General features: G+C 42.6%; 1 protein-coding gene across 1 annotated transcript in view; it reads left to right on the top strand.

Moving 5' to 3' along the window:
- Positions 1–14448, top strand: part of WDFY4 (WDFY family member 4) — a 344228-nt gene that overhangs the window by 159016 nt on the left and 170764 nt on the right. The window contains exons 14-17 of the mRNA XM_063434671.1: positions 2540–2754; positions 2898–2956; positions 6888–7047; positions 8350–8426. Coding sequence (XP_063290741.1) covers positions 2540–2754; positions 2898–2956; positions 6888–7047; positions 8350–8426 — 511 coding nt within the window. The remainder of the gene's footprint in view (positions 1–2539; positions 2755–2897; positions 2957–6887; positions 7048–8349; positions 8427–14448) is intronic.

Raw genomic sequence — 14448 nt, 5'->3', positions numbered from 1 at the left:
GCTTGTTGGGCTCTCTGGGCCTTTTCCATGTTTTCCCTAACTATGGGAATTACTGCTTCGATTCGCTCTTGCATTTGCGCTACATGCTCTATAAGACTATGATGGGGGGTATGCTCTTGTTCCCATGTTTCCTTGGCAACATCCAGTATGCCTCTTGGATGCCTACCATACATTAACTCGAAAGGTGAAAACCCTGTGGAAGCTTGCGGGACTTCTCTAATATAAAACATCAGGTAGGGTATGAGATAATCCCATTTTTTTCCATCTTTGTCTATCACCTTCCGTAGCATAGCCTTTAGAGTTTTATTAAACCTCTCCAGTAATCCATCAGTTTGCGGATGGTATACTGAGGTTTTCAGCTGCTTGATTCTGAGCAATTTGCACAAATCATGCATGATTTTTGACATAAAAGGGGTTCCCTGATCTGTGAGAATTTCCTTTGGTATACCCATCCTGCTAGACATCATCAGTAATTCCCTTGCAACATTTTTAGAGGTGGCAAACAAAAAACGCAGGCCATACGAAGCTGGTTTCAAACTTAAGGTTGTGTCAAGAGCAGAAGAAAGCAATAACAGTGTCGTCAAAATGGTTATTGCGTAACACGCATGAGAATTCGCTTACGTGCCCTTCAAATGGCTAAAGATGACAAATTAAAAGCACCAGGCATTGAAACTTTTGTTGCGTGAGCAGGATGGTGTACCCGCTTCATGAATAGGTTTGCCCTATGTTTGCGGCAAAGAACAAAGATTTCACCGAAGTTACCAAAAGACCTTGATGAAAAAGTGATGTCATTCCATTCATTCATCATGAAACAAAGAAGGATCCATAACTATGACCTGGGAGATATTGGGAATATGGATGAAACACTTATGACCTTTGATCTTCCAAGCAACAGAACTGTGGCAAGTTTTGGAGACATAACTATTTTACTCAGAACCACAGGAAATGAAAAAAAAAAATGTCACAGTCGTTCTGTCATGTTTGGCTAATGGAACTAAGCTACGGCCTGTCATTATTTTTAAAAGAAAGACCTTGCCTAAAAATGTCGAATTCCCACCGCGAATTACAGTGCGCGCACATGTTAAAGACTGGATGGATGAAGATGGAACAAAAAAATGGCTTGAAGAAATTTGGAACGGACGACCAGGAGCAGCCTTAACCCCTTAACCCCTTAAGGACCAAACTTCTGGAATAAAAGGGAATCATGACATGTCACACATGTCATGTGTCCTTAAGGGGTTAAGGACACATGACATGTGTGACATGTCATAAATCTCTTTTAATCCAGAAGTTTGGTCCTTAAGGGATTAAAGAAAAAAAACATCATTGCTAGTTTGGGATATGTTCAGAGCCCACACATCTGATTACATGAAAAAATTGGCAGTCTTCTCAAGTTACTTTGGCAGTTATTCCAGGTGGGCTTACCCCTAGATCTGTGTTTAAATAAACCTTTCAAAGACCGTGTGCGGAAGATGTGGCATGAATGGATGTCATCTGGTCAAGCCCGACTGACAAAAGTTGGAAATCTGATGAAGCCCGACATAAAATTGATAGCAAAGTGGGTTCGTGATGCATGGGAAGAGATTCCAGAGGACATGGTGCAACGTGCCTTCAAGAAATGTGGCATTAGTAATGCTATGGATGGCAGTCAAGACAGCGCTTTGTATGAGAACGACAGCAGTGATGGTGATGACTGCGAACTCAGTGATGATGACAATGTCTATGCTGATAACCTCACACCAGCTACAGTTGAAGCTCTGTTTAGACATACAGATGATGAGGAGGAGTGCAGTTTTGAAGGATTTTAACTATTTTGTTTTAGCTTGGTTGCTGATTGAGCTAAGGTTTTTGTACTTTTAAAGTTATTGTTGATACCATATTATTTTTGTTGACCCTCTTTTCCACTTACAGAGCTAGTTTACTGGTTTTCTTTGAAATACATATTCAAAAACCTTTAACCTACTAAAGCTTCAATTAATGTAATTTCATTGGTATCTATTTTTATTTTTGAAATTTACCAGTAGCTGCTGCATTTCCCACCCTGGCTTATACTTGAGTCAATAAGTTTTCCCATTTTTTTGTGGTAAAATTAGGCTCATATTCGGGTTGGTTATACTCGAGTATATACGGTAATTATTAACCTGTTAAAATATGATTAATAATGGTTCTGATTTTTGCATTTATTTATTTTAAAAACATTTAATATTCAAGTTTGTACTCAATATTTAATATTCAACTATGTATTTATGGTCACTGGCCAATGTTCAAAACAGTTGAGAGAAAAAAAATGCATTGCACTTTGTTTTTTTAGGCACCCTCCATCTGTTTTTAGGATGCATTTTGTCTGTCTAGCTAGTTTTCTAGTTGTCTGTCTGTCTGTCTCCTTTAATGGTTTTAGTGGTAGGAACTTCAAGCAAGGCAACCTGCTGCATTATTGTGTTAGGGTATGGAGTTTTTAAATCACAGACATGTTTTCATGAAAAGGTGAACGGAACCTTCAATACCGATATAACGACCTTCTTCCCTCTGTGTTCCACAGTTGTCAAAAGAGCTGCAGTGTGCGGTTCTTGAACACATCTTGGCTCTGAGTCAGAGTGAGAGACAACGTCAAGTCCTCTGTGAGTCCCAGCTGCTGAGCTGTATTGTTAGATTCTGCAAGGAAACACTGAAAGATTACCTTGATCCTCTCCGATTGCCTCTTGTTAGGCTATTTGAGAAACTAGCATCTCAGTCTGTCCAACCAGATGTGCTAAGGTGAGCAGCCAGGCTCTCTTTTATCCTAATTTACAGTGGAATGTAAATTTGCCAGGTCATCCCAGTACCTGTCATACAGAGACTACTTAAAATATTTGTATATACATATTCATATGTTCATTAATTACTATTTTGTTTTGCAGGCAATTTCTGTGCTGTGGCATCACAATGAAAGGAAGCTCAAAAGAAGAGTTGTCTGCAGGTATAGGAAAACATTGCTTTTGTGGTCAAATCTGTTTGCAGTGGCCTAATTTGTCTATTCTATTGATGGAGTAACTGTGTGCACAGTATGTACCTGCAAAATTATTTCCATATCTCCATTTATGTACCGTATTTTTCGCTCCATAAGACGCACTTTTTTTCCCCTCAAAAGTGAGGGGAAATGTCTGTGCGTCTTATGGAGCGAATATAAAGCTTTACTTACCTGTCTTGTAGCGTTGGCCGGCAGCACAGGGCGCACTGCGGTACTGGAACTTGAATTTCAGGTTCCGGTTTCCGGCGGGACTGAAAGGAAGTGTGCACAACGCTACAAGACAGGTAAGTAATTATGGGACAAGGGGAGGGGGACAGTATGGGAGAGGAGAATATGGGGAGGGGGATGCAGTCTATGGGGAGGGGGATGCAGTCTATGGGGAGGGGGATGCAGAGATGAAGTCTATGGGGAGGGGGGGATGAAGTCTATGGGGAGGGGGGGATGAAGTCTATGGGGAGGGGGGGATGAAGTCTATGGGGAGGGGGGGATGAAGTCTATGGGGAGGGGGGGATGAAGTCTATGGGGAGGGGGGGATGAAGTCTATGGGGAGGGGGGGATGAAGTCTATGGGGAGGGGGGGATGAAGTCTATGGGGAGGGGGGGGAGATGAAGTCTATGGGGAGGGGGGGGAGATGAAGTCTATGGGGAGGGGGGGTGGATGAAGACTATGGGAGAGAGGAGAAGACTATGGGAGGGGGGGAGAAGACTATGGGAGAGAGGAGAAGACTATGGGAGGGGGTGACACTATGGGACAGGGGAGAGAAAAAATATTCTGAACAAACTGTCCCATAGTAAGAAACACTATGGGACAGTTTGTTCAGAATATTTTTTTTCTGGGTTTCTTCCTCTAAAAACTAGGTGCGTCTTATGGTGAGGTGCGTCTTATGGAGCGGAAAAATACGGTAATTTGTATAATCATGTGCCCTTCCCAAGGTTTTACAACACATTTGCACGTATAGATCTTTATTTACCATTAATTCAGTCCCTCTCCTGATATGTTAGGGCAGCGGTTCCCAGCCTTTTTTCACTTCTGTGCCCCTTGTAGCCATTTGACATAAATTGTATCCCTCATATCAGCAAAACAGCAACAGTTTGTAGTTAATGTAGTTGCTGTTCAAATGTATACTTTTTTTCTGTCCCATCTCCCCTCTTTCCCATGCTTTTCCTCCGACCCAGAGTCTTCCTGCTTCTCCTCTGCCCCAGGGTCATGCAGATACAAAGACACACAGCTACACAGATACAAACATTGCCACACAAGCAGATTGCACAAACACACAGATATAAACACTGCCACACACGCAGATTGCACAGACACACAAACACCAACACACTTACAGATACACATACTGACACATACAGATGCACAGGTACAGATACAAACAATGGCACACACACAGATATACAAACATACAGATACAAACACAACATACATACAGATACAGACACACACAAAGACACACATACAGATACACACACGCAAAAACACTGACACATATCTAGATACACACATGCAGATGCACAAACACACAGATACAAACACTTACATGTATACAGTTACACAGACACACTGATACATACACAATCTGACACAGTGGTGTATCCTGGTTTTGTGCTGCCCTAGGCAGGACAAAACTCAGGCGCCCGCCCGCGCCACCTCCACCCAACCCTTCCCCCGCCTTCTAAATACACACACACACACATTCACTGACAGATACGCATACACTAGCTAACAGAAACACACACACACTAACAGACACACTCACTAACAGACACTCACTAGCAGATACACACACACACACACTCACACTAACGGACACACACACAGTCAGACACACACACACACACACACTAAGACATACAGACACACACACTAACAGACATACAGACACACACACACACACTAACAGACACACAGACACACACACTAACAGACATACACAGACACACTAACAGACATACACACACACTAACAGACATACACACACACTAACAGACACACAGACATAATAACAGACATACACAGACACACTAACAGACATACACACACACACACTAACAGACATACACACACACACACTAACAGACATACACACACACACACTAACAGACACACACACACACACTGACATACACACACACACACTAACAGACATACACACACACAATAACAGACACACACTAACAGACATACACACACACACAATAACAGACACACACTAACAGACATACACACACTAACAGACATACACTAACAGACATACACACACTAACAGACATACACACACACACACACACAATAACAGACACACACTAACAGACACACACTAACAGACATACACACACACACTCACTTTTTTATTTTTTTTATTTAACCTCCCCCTCCTTCCCCCCCCTTTGGAAATGCTGGGGGGGGGTTCCCTCTCTCCCTGGTGGCCCAGTGGCTGCTGGCCGGCGGCTGGCGAGGGAACACTTCCTCAGAGCTGTCTGCTCAGCTCCCTCGCGCGCCGCACAGTGAGGCTGGGAGGCGGAGCCGGAATGTGACGTCATATTCCGTCTCCCAGCCTCACCCTCAGGGGAGCTGAGCAGACAGCTCAGAGGAAGTGCTCCCTCGCCAGCCGCCGGCCAGCGCCGCCCAGCAGATCGCCCGCCCAGAGGGCTTGTCAATTAGCCGCAAGGCTAACAAGGCATTTGCCCTGGGCATTTGGGGGCAGCGTTTTTTGCCGCCCCCTGGAAAATACCGCCCAAGGCAAATGCCTTGTTTGCCTCGCGGCTGATCTGACACACATGCAGTTAAACATGTACACTAATAGAAATATTAACACATGCACAGACATACATTGACACACATACAGATACACACAGTGACACATACAGATGCACAGACTGACATACATACAGATACACACACACAAAATCACTGACACATATCTAGATAAACGGATAAACACATGCAAATACACATATACACGGATAGAAATACTGACACATGTATGGACACACAGATACAAAGACTGACACACATACAGATGCAGACACTGACACAAACAGATGCACAGACGCACAGATATACAGATCCATATACAACTACACATATACAGTTACAGACACACAAAATACACACATTTTTAGCAACCCACCAGTTTCCTACCTTTTGGGCGCAGGAAAGTGGCTTCTGCTGGCTGGGGCTGTTGGGAGTTAGGTGTTTGTACTGCCGGTCCCACCCACTCACCGGAACCTTCTCTCACTTCTGCCCGATCTGTGGCTTGGCTTGGAGAAAGTGACAGCCTCTCACTTCCTTACAGTGCTACCATCACTTAAGGGGCCTGGCCATGCTGTTAAAGCGTTGCAGCACATGTCCATCAGGTGGCATGCATGGCCACCCAATTGGCTCCTTCAGCCTGTGGCCCGTCATTACAGATTTTTTTGCGCGTACCCTAGGGGGACCTGGTTTGTACCCCCAGGGATACGTGTACCACAGATTTAGACAAGCTGTGTTAGGGGTGGAGCCAGGAAGACTGTATGATTAGCTTTGCAGTTCCTTTCTTGTCATAATTCTAAAGAAAGAGGTGTTGAATTGAAGACAGCAGCCACAAATTGTTACTGATGCCTAGTAGTGTAATTCCTATCAATCTCAGGCAGGTAGAATATGTATGTCCTTGGGTTGCCTTAAGACCAAAGGATTCCGATTGCTGATCTTAGTCCTAGTAACTATCCTGGCCTTGGTTTTAGAAATGTATATTAATCTTAAACTTTGTGCTGAAGTATGTATTGGGGAACATGCCATCTTAGAGTTTTTAATTTAATAAAATTGTATGTTTTAGCTTGTCCATTTAGCTTGTAGATACTCATGCTGTATCTTTTGTGCTGTTTTGCTTTATTAGATGAACCAGAAAGTGATCTTAAACTTAGACTGTCTTCTGTAGCCATCCTGCACACATCTGTTAGTCTTGTGACTATGACTTCACCAAGACAATTTCAAACCTGCAATACCTCCATATCACCGTCGTTCGTGGAGTTTGACATGTCAACACATGGATATGGGTATGAAACTATGACATGCTGTGCAGAATACCCTTTATTGCATGCAGGGTTTGTGGCACACAGGTCTCAGGTTTATTTTGTTTGTTTTTTATATTGTCTATTTGTTATTGTACCCTGAAATTTGTTTGCCTGAAATCTCCAGATTAGTATGATAATGTTCCACCTTCCATCCATTTGATGGTTAAGTACATTAAGGTTAAGGTTTCTTGTACAGTGGTGCTTGAATGAATCCTTGTCTAACCCTCTTTTTCCTTGGATTCTGCATCTAGATTTATGCTGGGAATCTAGATTAGAGATGTCCTTAGACCACATTTCAAATAATTGTCTGCTAGGTTGTGGAATTCTGAAAACATCCGTGTGCCACAGTTGGATGCCTCTGATCTGGAGAATAAGGGCATAGATCAGTTTCTGTTCTCCCACCCTCTTGCATTGCTTTACATAACAAAGAATGCCAGCACTGGGTCTTACATAATACATGGTATCCTTGTTCACCACTATAGCATAGTATGGGAGCAGAGATTTCACAATTGATTTTTCACAACAAATCACACAAAACATGACTCGCATAGCCACAAGCGAGTAGCACTTCAAGCATCATTTCTTATTTTTTTTAAAATATATAATCTTTATTGGTTTTAACATACTATTCATTAATACTGAAGAAAAGAAAGAAAAAACAAAAAAGACACACAGACAAAGCTAAACTCCCTGCGAGGAGAAAATTAAAAAACAAAAGGAAAAAGGTCTGCAGCCTGACGTCGAGGGTAAGGACCTAAAACTTGCTCCAGCCATTTTTTTTATAAACATTGTGTGAAGCCCTAAAGATGCCCATCTCCATTTTAATTTGGTAGATAAGTTGTTTCAAGCACAATTTCTGTTAACAATGAAGAGAAATTCCAACATATTGGATGACTTGCCATGCATGTTTCTGTCTCATTCTCTTCCTTGATACATAACTGCTTCTTGAAATATATTTTACCTGTATTTTTTTCTTTTTTCTCCTTCAAATTAGGATTTTTTTTGTAAGGAACGGTTTGGATTTCTGAGCCAACATTGCACACTTTTAAGGCAATTTGATGAATAACCATCATCAAAACTGCAAATATTTTTCCACTTTTCTATTGTTACCCTGCACCTTTTTGTTTGTTCTTTCACTACCATCGTGCTTGTTGACCCTTTCTATTTCTTTATCCCACAAAATCAGCCATTAATATAACCCCTCCTCTCCTTTTGCTCTGGCAAGATGTATGTGAGGTCACAGCAGCACCAAACTTCACTATTAATTATTTTTATTTTTTTTAGGTTTCTCTTTCTTCCTACAATTGGTACCCTTATGGGTTCAAGTGTTGATGAGATGCTGTCTGGAGGTGAAGGAACAGGTACGTTAACACCACAAAATCTCTTCTGCCGACCCCAACTCTCATATTATTAAACCAGACCGCAGGAAGTGACTCTGTGACCTCACTCCATTAAGCAGTAGTCTCACGGACCTCCCTCAATGACCCTGTCACTTTCAGCAGCTCATCAGCACAAACAGATCATTACCTGCTACACCAAGCTGTAAAAACACAACACACAGCAGCAGTGATGAATCTTTTAACCCTAGGTCACTCTTAATGGTTTTAGAACTGTCTATATCTCAGACTGGAGATACCAGAAGCTACTTGTGAATGGGCTGAAGTCATATGTTATGCTGTTCTCTATCCACGTGTGTTAATACAGAGATGGCTTACCCACCTTGCATCACATTTAGTTGTGCAGCTGCAGATGCAGAGTTTTATTCTTTGCCCATCTTCCTGTATTTTTGTGTGTCTATTTTAATTAAAAATCGAATATGACCGTGACATGGTTTTATGTTGACATTTCATTTTATGCTATTGGTGCCCCTAGAATTTAGAAACATTTTTTTTTCAATTATTAGGAACTGCTTGCCTTTAGACCCCTGCGTAGCAATATGCAGTAGGGGGTAATTAGCATCAGGTAATTTGCAGTGTTAATTTCCACAAGGCAGCTGAATATTGCTAATCTTTAGTGGTTAATTAACACCCAGCACTCACGGTGGTACTAATTTCAGTGGGTAGGAAAAGAAAGCCATTGTAATGATGTTTACCAGGGGATATTAGGGGGGAGTTAAGTGCCCTCGTTGTTTTACACTTTTGAAGGCATGCAAACAAGTTTTCTTTGGAATTCTTCTGGTAAAATAAGAGTCATCATAACCAATATGTTATATCTTGTGTTATTCTTTTTTTCTGTGGTAACTTCATATAGGCTCAGACTTCTGGTATGTGGGATATGTTTGACATAACCAAGCTCAGAGACTGTGGTAGTGTTGCTTAAATTGCAAAGTATGCACTTAAATGTGTAATTTGTAACCTCTTCATTACAAATGATATGTGAGGACCCTTGGTATTTCATAACTTTTGCCTAACCCACAGTCCTGAAGGGGTTAAGAGTTCTTGTCAACAGAACATTAGCTAAGTGGTCTATTTCATGCAATTAACACACCATAACAACCTGTCTCTGACTAGGACATGTGCAAAAATCACTTCAACTAGAAGCCTACCCTCTCTTGACTTAATTGGCCATACAAGTACTTGTATACAAACCTGTCCTACCAGTATCAAATACATGGTGTGGTGCATGGTCAAAAACCTAGGAAAAACATTTTTAAAGTTAAAGAAACACTCTAAGCACCATAATTACAAAGGCCTCTGTAATGGTTATGTTGCAGGGAGTCCCCCAGCACTTTATCACAGTAAACTATTTGTGCACTATTTGACACTTACATGTCCCTCCAGGTACCCACGCTACCTCTGATTTTAACAATGTGGGGATGAAACATACATGTAAATTGAACATGAGAAGTCTAACTGACATCAAAATGAAATAGTTAGAGCCCTGTGCCAACATGTCTACTTACTAAACAACTGCTTGAACTATGTGAAGGTGTAAGTTTACAACATGCAGGAATAGTTTGTTGAAATTGGTCACACAAGACGTCATGAAGGCACTAGTGTCGTTTCTGCACTGAAAGCTGCATGGGCACCTTTGGGAACCAGGTAACTGTCACACCATTAACAATCTGTTAAACCCTTTACCCGGGTACACCACTTGACCAACGGCGGAAAAAAAGAGCCCTGGTACAGAATCTTTTGGGCTCTCCCTATCTCACGGATGGCCAAATTGAAGATAAATTACGGTCGTAGATCTACCACAGGGGTAGGCAACCTACGGCACTAGTGCCATGCACGGCACTCGAGGTGCCTTTGCCCGGCACTCAAGGCTGCTAGAGACAAACAGGCTCTGGCCTATCAGGAGTCCCAGTAAAACTTCAGATATCTGCTAATCCGAGAAGGTGGTGAAGGACAATCCTCATTGCAGCACGTAGAGGTAGTGATCTCAGAGCACTTGTAAATAGGAATCCACACTGTAGTAGAGCAGCCTGCAGCTAATGTTGCAGCTCCTGTCCTTGACCTGTACCTGGCCAGCCTGGCCCCCACTGGAACCCAGGGAAGCCACCCACACTGCTAGATATACACAGAAATGCAGAATAACCCTCCCCTCATACAAATAATACGGACATACACACAATCCGCACAAACGAAACACCACTAACAATCCACATACATGCACACAACCTCACATGCAATACCCCAAAAAGCCCCCACACACTACCAAACACACACTGTGACATATCCATCCACACACACACACAATTGCACAAGAGGCCCCCATACAAAGCCCACATTCATATGTATCATACACAATACCATAAACTACTCATGAACATAAACAATATAATAGCTCATATACGCAGGGCCATCTTTAACGCGGGGCAAACTGGGCAGCTGCACCGTGAGCCCTGCTGGCCTCAACTATTTCTAACCCTCTGGCCGGTAATCTGCACACTAAGGAGGCCCACCGGGTGGCCCATGCACAAAGGACCACCTGGTGGCCTTCTGTCAGCAGGGGCCCGCTGCACGCTGAGGCGCTTTAACAGCGCGAGCGGGCCCCTTGCTTTTCGGCAGCAGGCTGGGAGGAAGTGACGGCCGCGCATCACTTCCTCCCACAAAGAGAGGAGCGCGCAGGAAAGAAGAGTAGGCAGATTGGAGGGGGGCTGGCCGAGAGCGCTAGACCCCCAACTCCCAACACCTTCAACCACCAGCAGGAAAGGTAGGAAACTGGAGGGTGGGTTTTAAAGTGTATGTCTGTGTCAATATGTCTGTCAGTGTGTGTGTGTGTGTGTGTGTGTGTGTGTGTTAGTGTGTCTGTATGTATGTGTGTCAGTATGTCTTTGTTTGTCAGCATGTCTGTCTGTCAGCATGTGTCAGTATGTCTTTGTGTGTGTCTGTGTGTCAGTATGTCTTTGTGTGTGTCAGTATGTCTGTGTGTGTGTCAGTATATCTGTGTGTGTCAGTATGTTTGTATGTCAGCATGTCTGTGTGTGTGTCAGTATGTCTGTGTTTGTATCTGTGTGTACGTATTTCAGTGTGTATATATCTCTGTGTGTGTATATGTGCATACATCTCAGCATTCACACACTAACACTACACACAAATACACCTCTGCATTCAAATCTCAACACTACGTACAAACACATGTCTGTGTTAAGAAGAGTAGGCAGATTGGAGGGGGGCTGGCCGAGAGCGCTAGACCCCAACTCCCAACACCTTCAACCACCAGCAGGAAAGGTAGGAAACTGGAGGGTGGGTTTTAAAGTGTATGTCTGTGTCAATATGTCTGTCAGTGTGTGTGTGTGTGTGTGTGTGTTAGTGTGTCTGTATGTATGTGTGTCATATCTGTGTGTGTCAGTATGTGTGTCAGTATGTCTTTGTGTGTCAGCATGTCTGTGTGTCAGCATGTGTCAGTATGTCTTTGTGTGTGTCTGTGTGTCAGTATGTCTTTGTGTGTGTCAGTATGTCTGTGTGTGTGTCAGTATATCTGTGTGTGTCAGTATGTTTGTATGTCAGCATGTCTGTGTGTGTGTCAGTATGTCTGTGTGTGTATCTGTGTGTGCGCATTTCAGTGTGTATATATCTCTGTGTGTGTATATGTGCATACATCTCAGCATTCACACACTAACACTACACACAAATACACCTCTGCATTCAAATCTCAACACTACGTACAAACACATGTCTGTGTTACACACCAAAATTATATGTAAATACACCCCTGCATTCAAAAACCAACACTACACAAATACATGCTTGCAATCACGCCAACACCATGTACAAACAAATTCCATACAAAAACCTACATTACATTCAAACAAACAAAAACTGTTTAGTGCTAAATACAGACCTGCAAACATGGGTAAATGGTAGAGCCCCAGCTATCAATGCATTTCTGGAGTTGCACGACAGATGGGGATCTACCTTTTAATCACCCGTGCAACAGGGAGACCCCCAAAAATTATTGCACCTCTCTACTTTAGGGCCGCCACTGCGTTGAGGTGGAGGACGTGATTGCATGCCTGGGAAGGAGGGACAGGGTCCAGGGGGCCCTAAGCAAATGCTTTGCCCAGGGTCCAGTCACTATTAAAGAAGGCCCTGCATATACGCACAAATACAACAAACAAAGCAATTACAGTAAAAGTAACACAAGCAGAATACGGCAGCATACACACCTTGAATAAAAAAAAAATAGGACCGGCACGCTACGGGACATCACAATCCTATATCGGCACAGTGCTGCTAAAAGGTTGCCTACCCCTGATCTACCATTTTCCCATCGTTGCAGGGTTGGATTTAGCACCAAGCAGAGTTTGTGTGTTTGAATGTAAGCATGTTTTTGTATTGAGTATGTGTGAATGTAGTAGTGTATTTGTGTGTAGTGTTGTGTTTTTATGTACTGTTGCCATTTGAAAGCAGGGGTTTACTTGTGTGTAGCATTTGCCTTTGATATTAGGGTGTGTGTGTGTATGCAGTGTTGACATTTGAGTGCAAGGGTGTTTTTGTGTGTACTGTTGGCTTTGTTGCGTTCTAGTCTGCTGGCTGAGGCTGTTGGGAGTCAGAGGATCTCCCAGTTTGCGCCCAACTCCTCTCTGCCTTCTCCTCCATCCCGCACAACTCGGTCTGTTAGCTGGGAGGAAGTGACTGGCTCTCACTTCCTCCCAGCAAAAAAAAAAGCCATCATTAAAAGGGTCCGGTTGAACTGTTAAAGGGCTGCAGCGCTGACCAGGCCACTGAATACACATTGCCACTGTGTGGCTCTAAGTGTCTGTGCAACCCGATGGGCACCTCAGCGAGTGGGCCCTGGTGGAGACACACCGACTGCACCAGCCGGGGTTCCGCTGCTACAGTTGAGGATCCCTGACACTATAATTACTACAGCAGACTGTAGTGGTATGGTGCTTTGAGAGCACCTTTAAACCAGTGTTTCCCAACCCAGTCCTCAAGGCACACCTACCAGTCCAGGATTTAAGGATTACCCAGTTTTGTCTAAGGTGTTTTTAGAAAAAAAAGAAAAAACACCTTAGACAAAACTGGGTAATCCTTAAATCCTGGACTGGTAAGTGTGCCTTGAGGACTGGGTTGGGAAACACTGCTTTAAACAACCCTGACTCACCTTGCAGCACTGACACTAGATACTTATCTTGTATGGTCAATTTAATCTAGGTATTCCTGTAAAAAAAGTCCATTCACATAGTTCATGTGCCTATGGCATATACGCCATTTCATTTTTGATCACCAGGTATAATAATGTGTGACTCAATAAAATTTTTAGAAGGTCACATTATGTTTATTCTACCAATAAAAGTTGGACTATAAGACGGTTGCAAGCACCATGGAGCAAAGCCTAATGCCTATTTTTTACGTCAGTCATTCTTGTCACGTTGGATTTACTTGTATGTCACATTCACAGTTTGCACAAAGTTACAAAATATGTTGGCACTTTATCAAAATAATAAGATCATAGGTGTAATCCCTTACATACGAGAGCCCTTTCACCAGTCTTAGATGGTTAAAGGAATGCGGACCGCCATAGTGGTCTTTTTTGGAAGGGGGGGGGGAGGGGTTCTAGCTATATTATTCAAAATCAGATCAAACGTAACATTGTGTATTTTTATTTTTTGTCCCTCTAGACAGCTATTGCAAAGAATAATTTTAGTTGGATGCAAAAAAAAAAAACACCTTTTTGTGCTTTGACATGTCAGTTCTAATTTAGGAACTGTATGTTTGTTTGTTTTTTTAAAGAGTATGTAAATCTGCACTACATAAGACTCAAGAGAACACAAGACAATGTATTTAAAATTTCCTTGTATGAGGAATGATTTAAAAAAAAATGTAGAGAAATAATTTTTCTTCTTCTCATAAATACACATGTATTGCCAGAATAACCCAAAGTCATATGTTTTTACGGGAAAACAGATTTAAGCAATGTTTTCATTACATGTCC

Source organism: Pelobates fuscus, chromosome 10 (genome assembly GCF_036172605.1).
Source record: "Pelobates fuscus isolate aPelFus1 chromosome 10, aPelFus1.pri, whole genome shotgun sequence".
NCBI lineage: Eukaryota > Metazoa > Chordata > Amphibia > Anura > Pelobatidae > Pelobates > Pelobates fuscus.
Note: the sequence above shows the minus strand (reverse complement) of the source record. Positions and strands in the feature narration are given on the sequence as shown.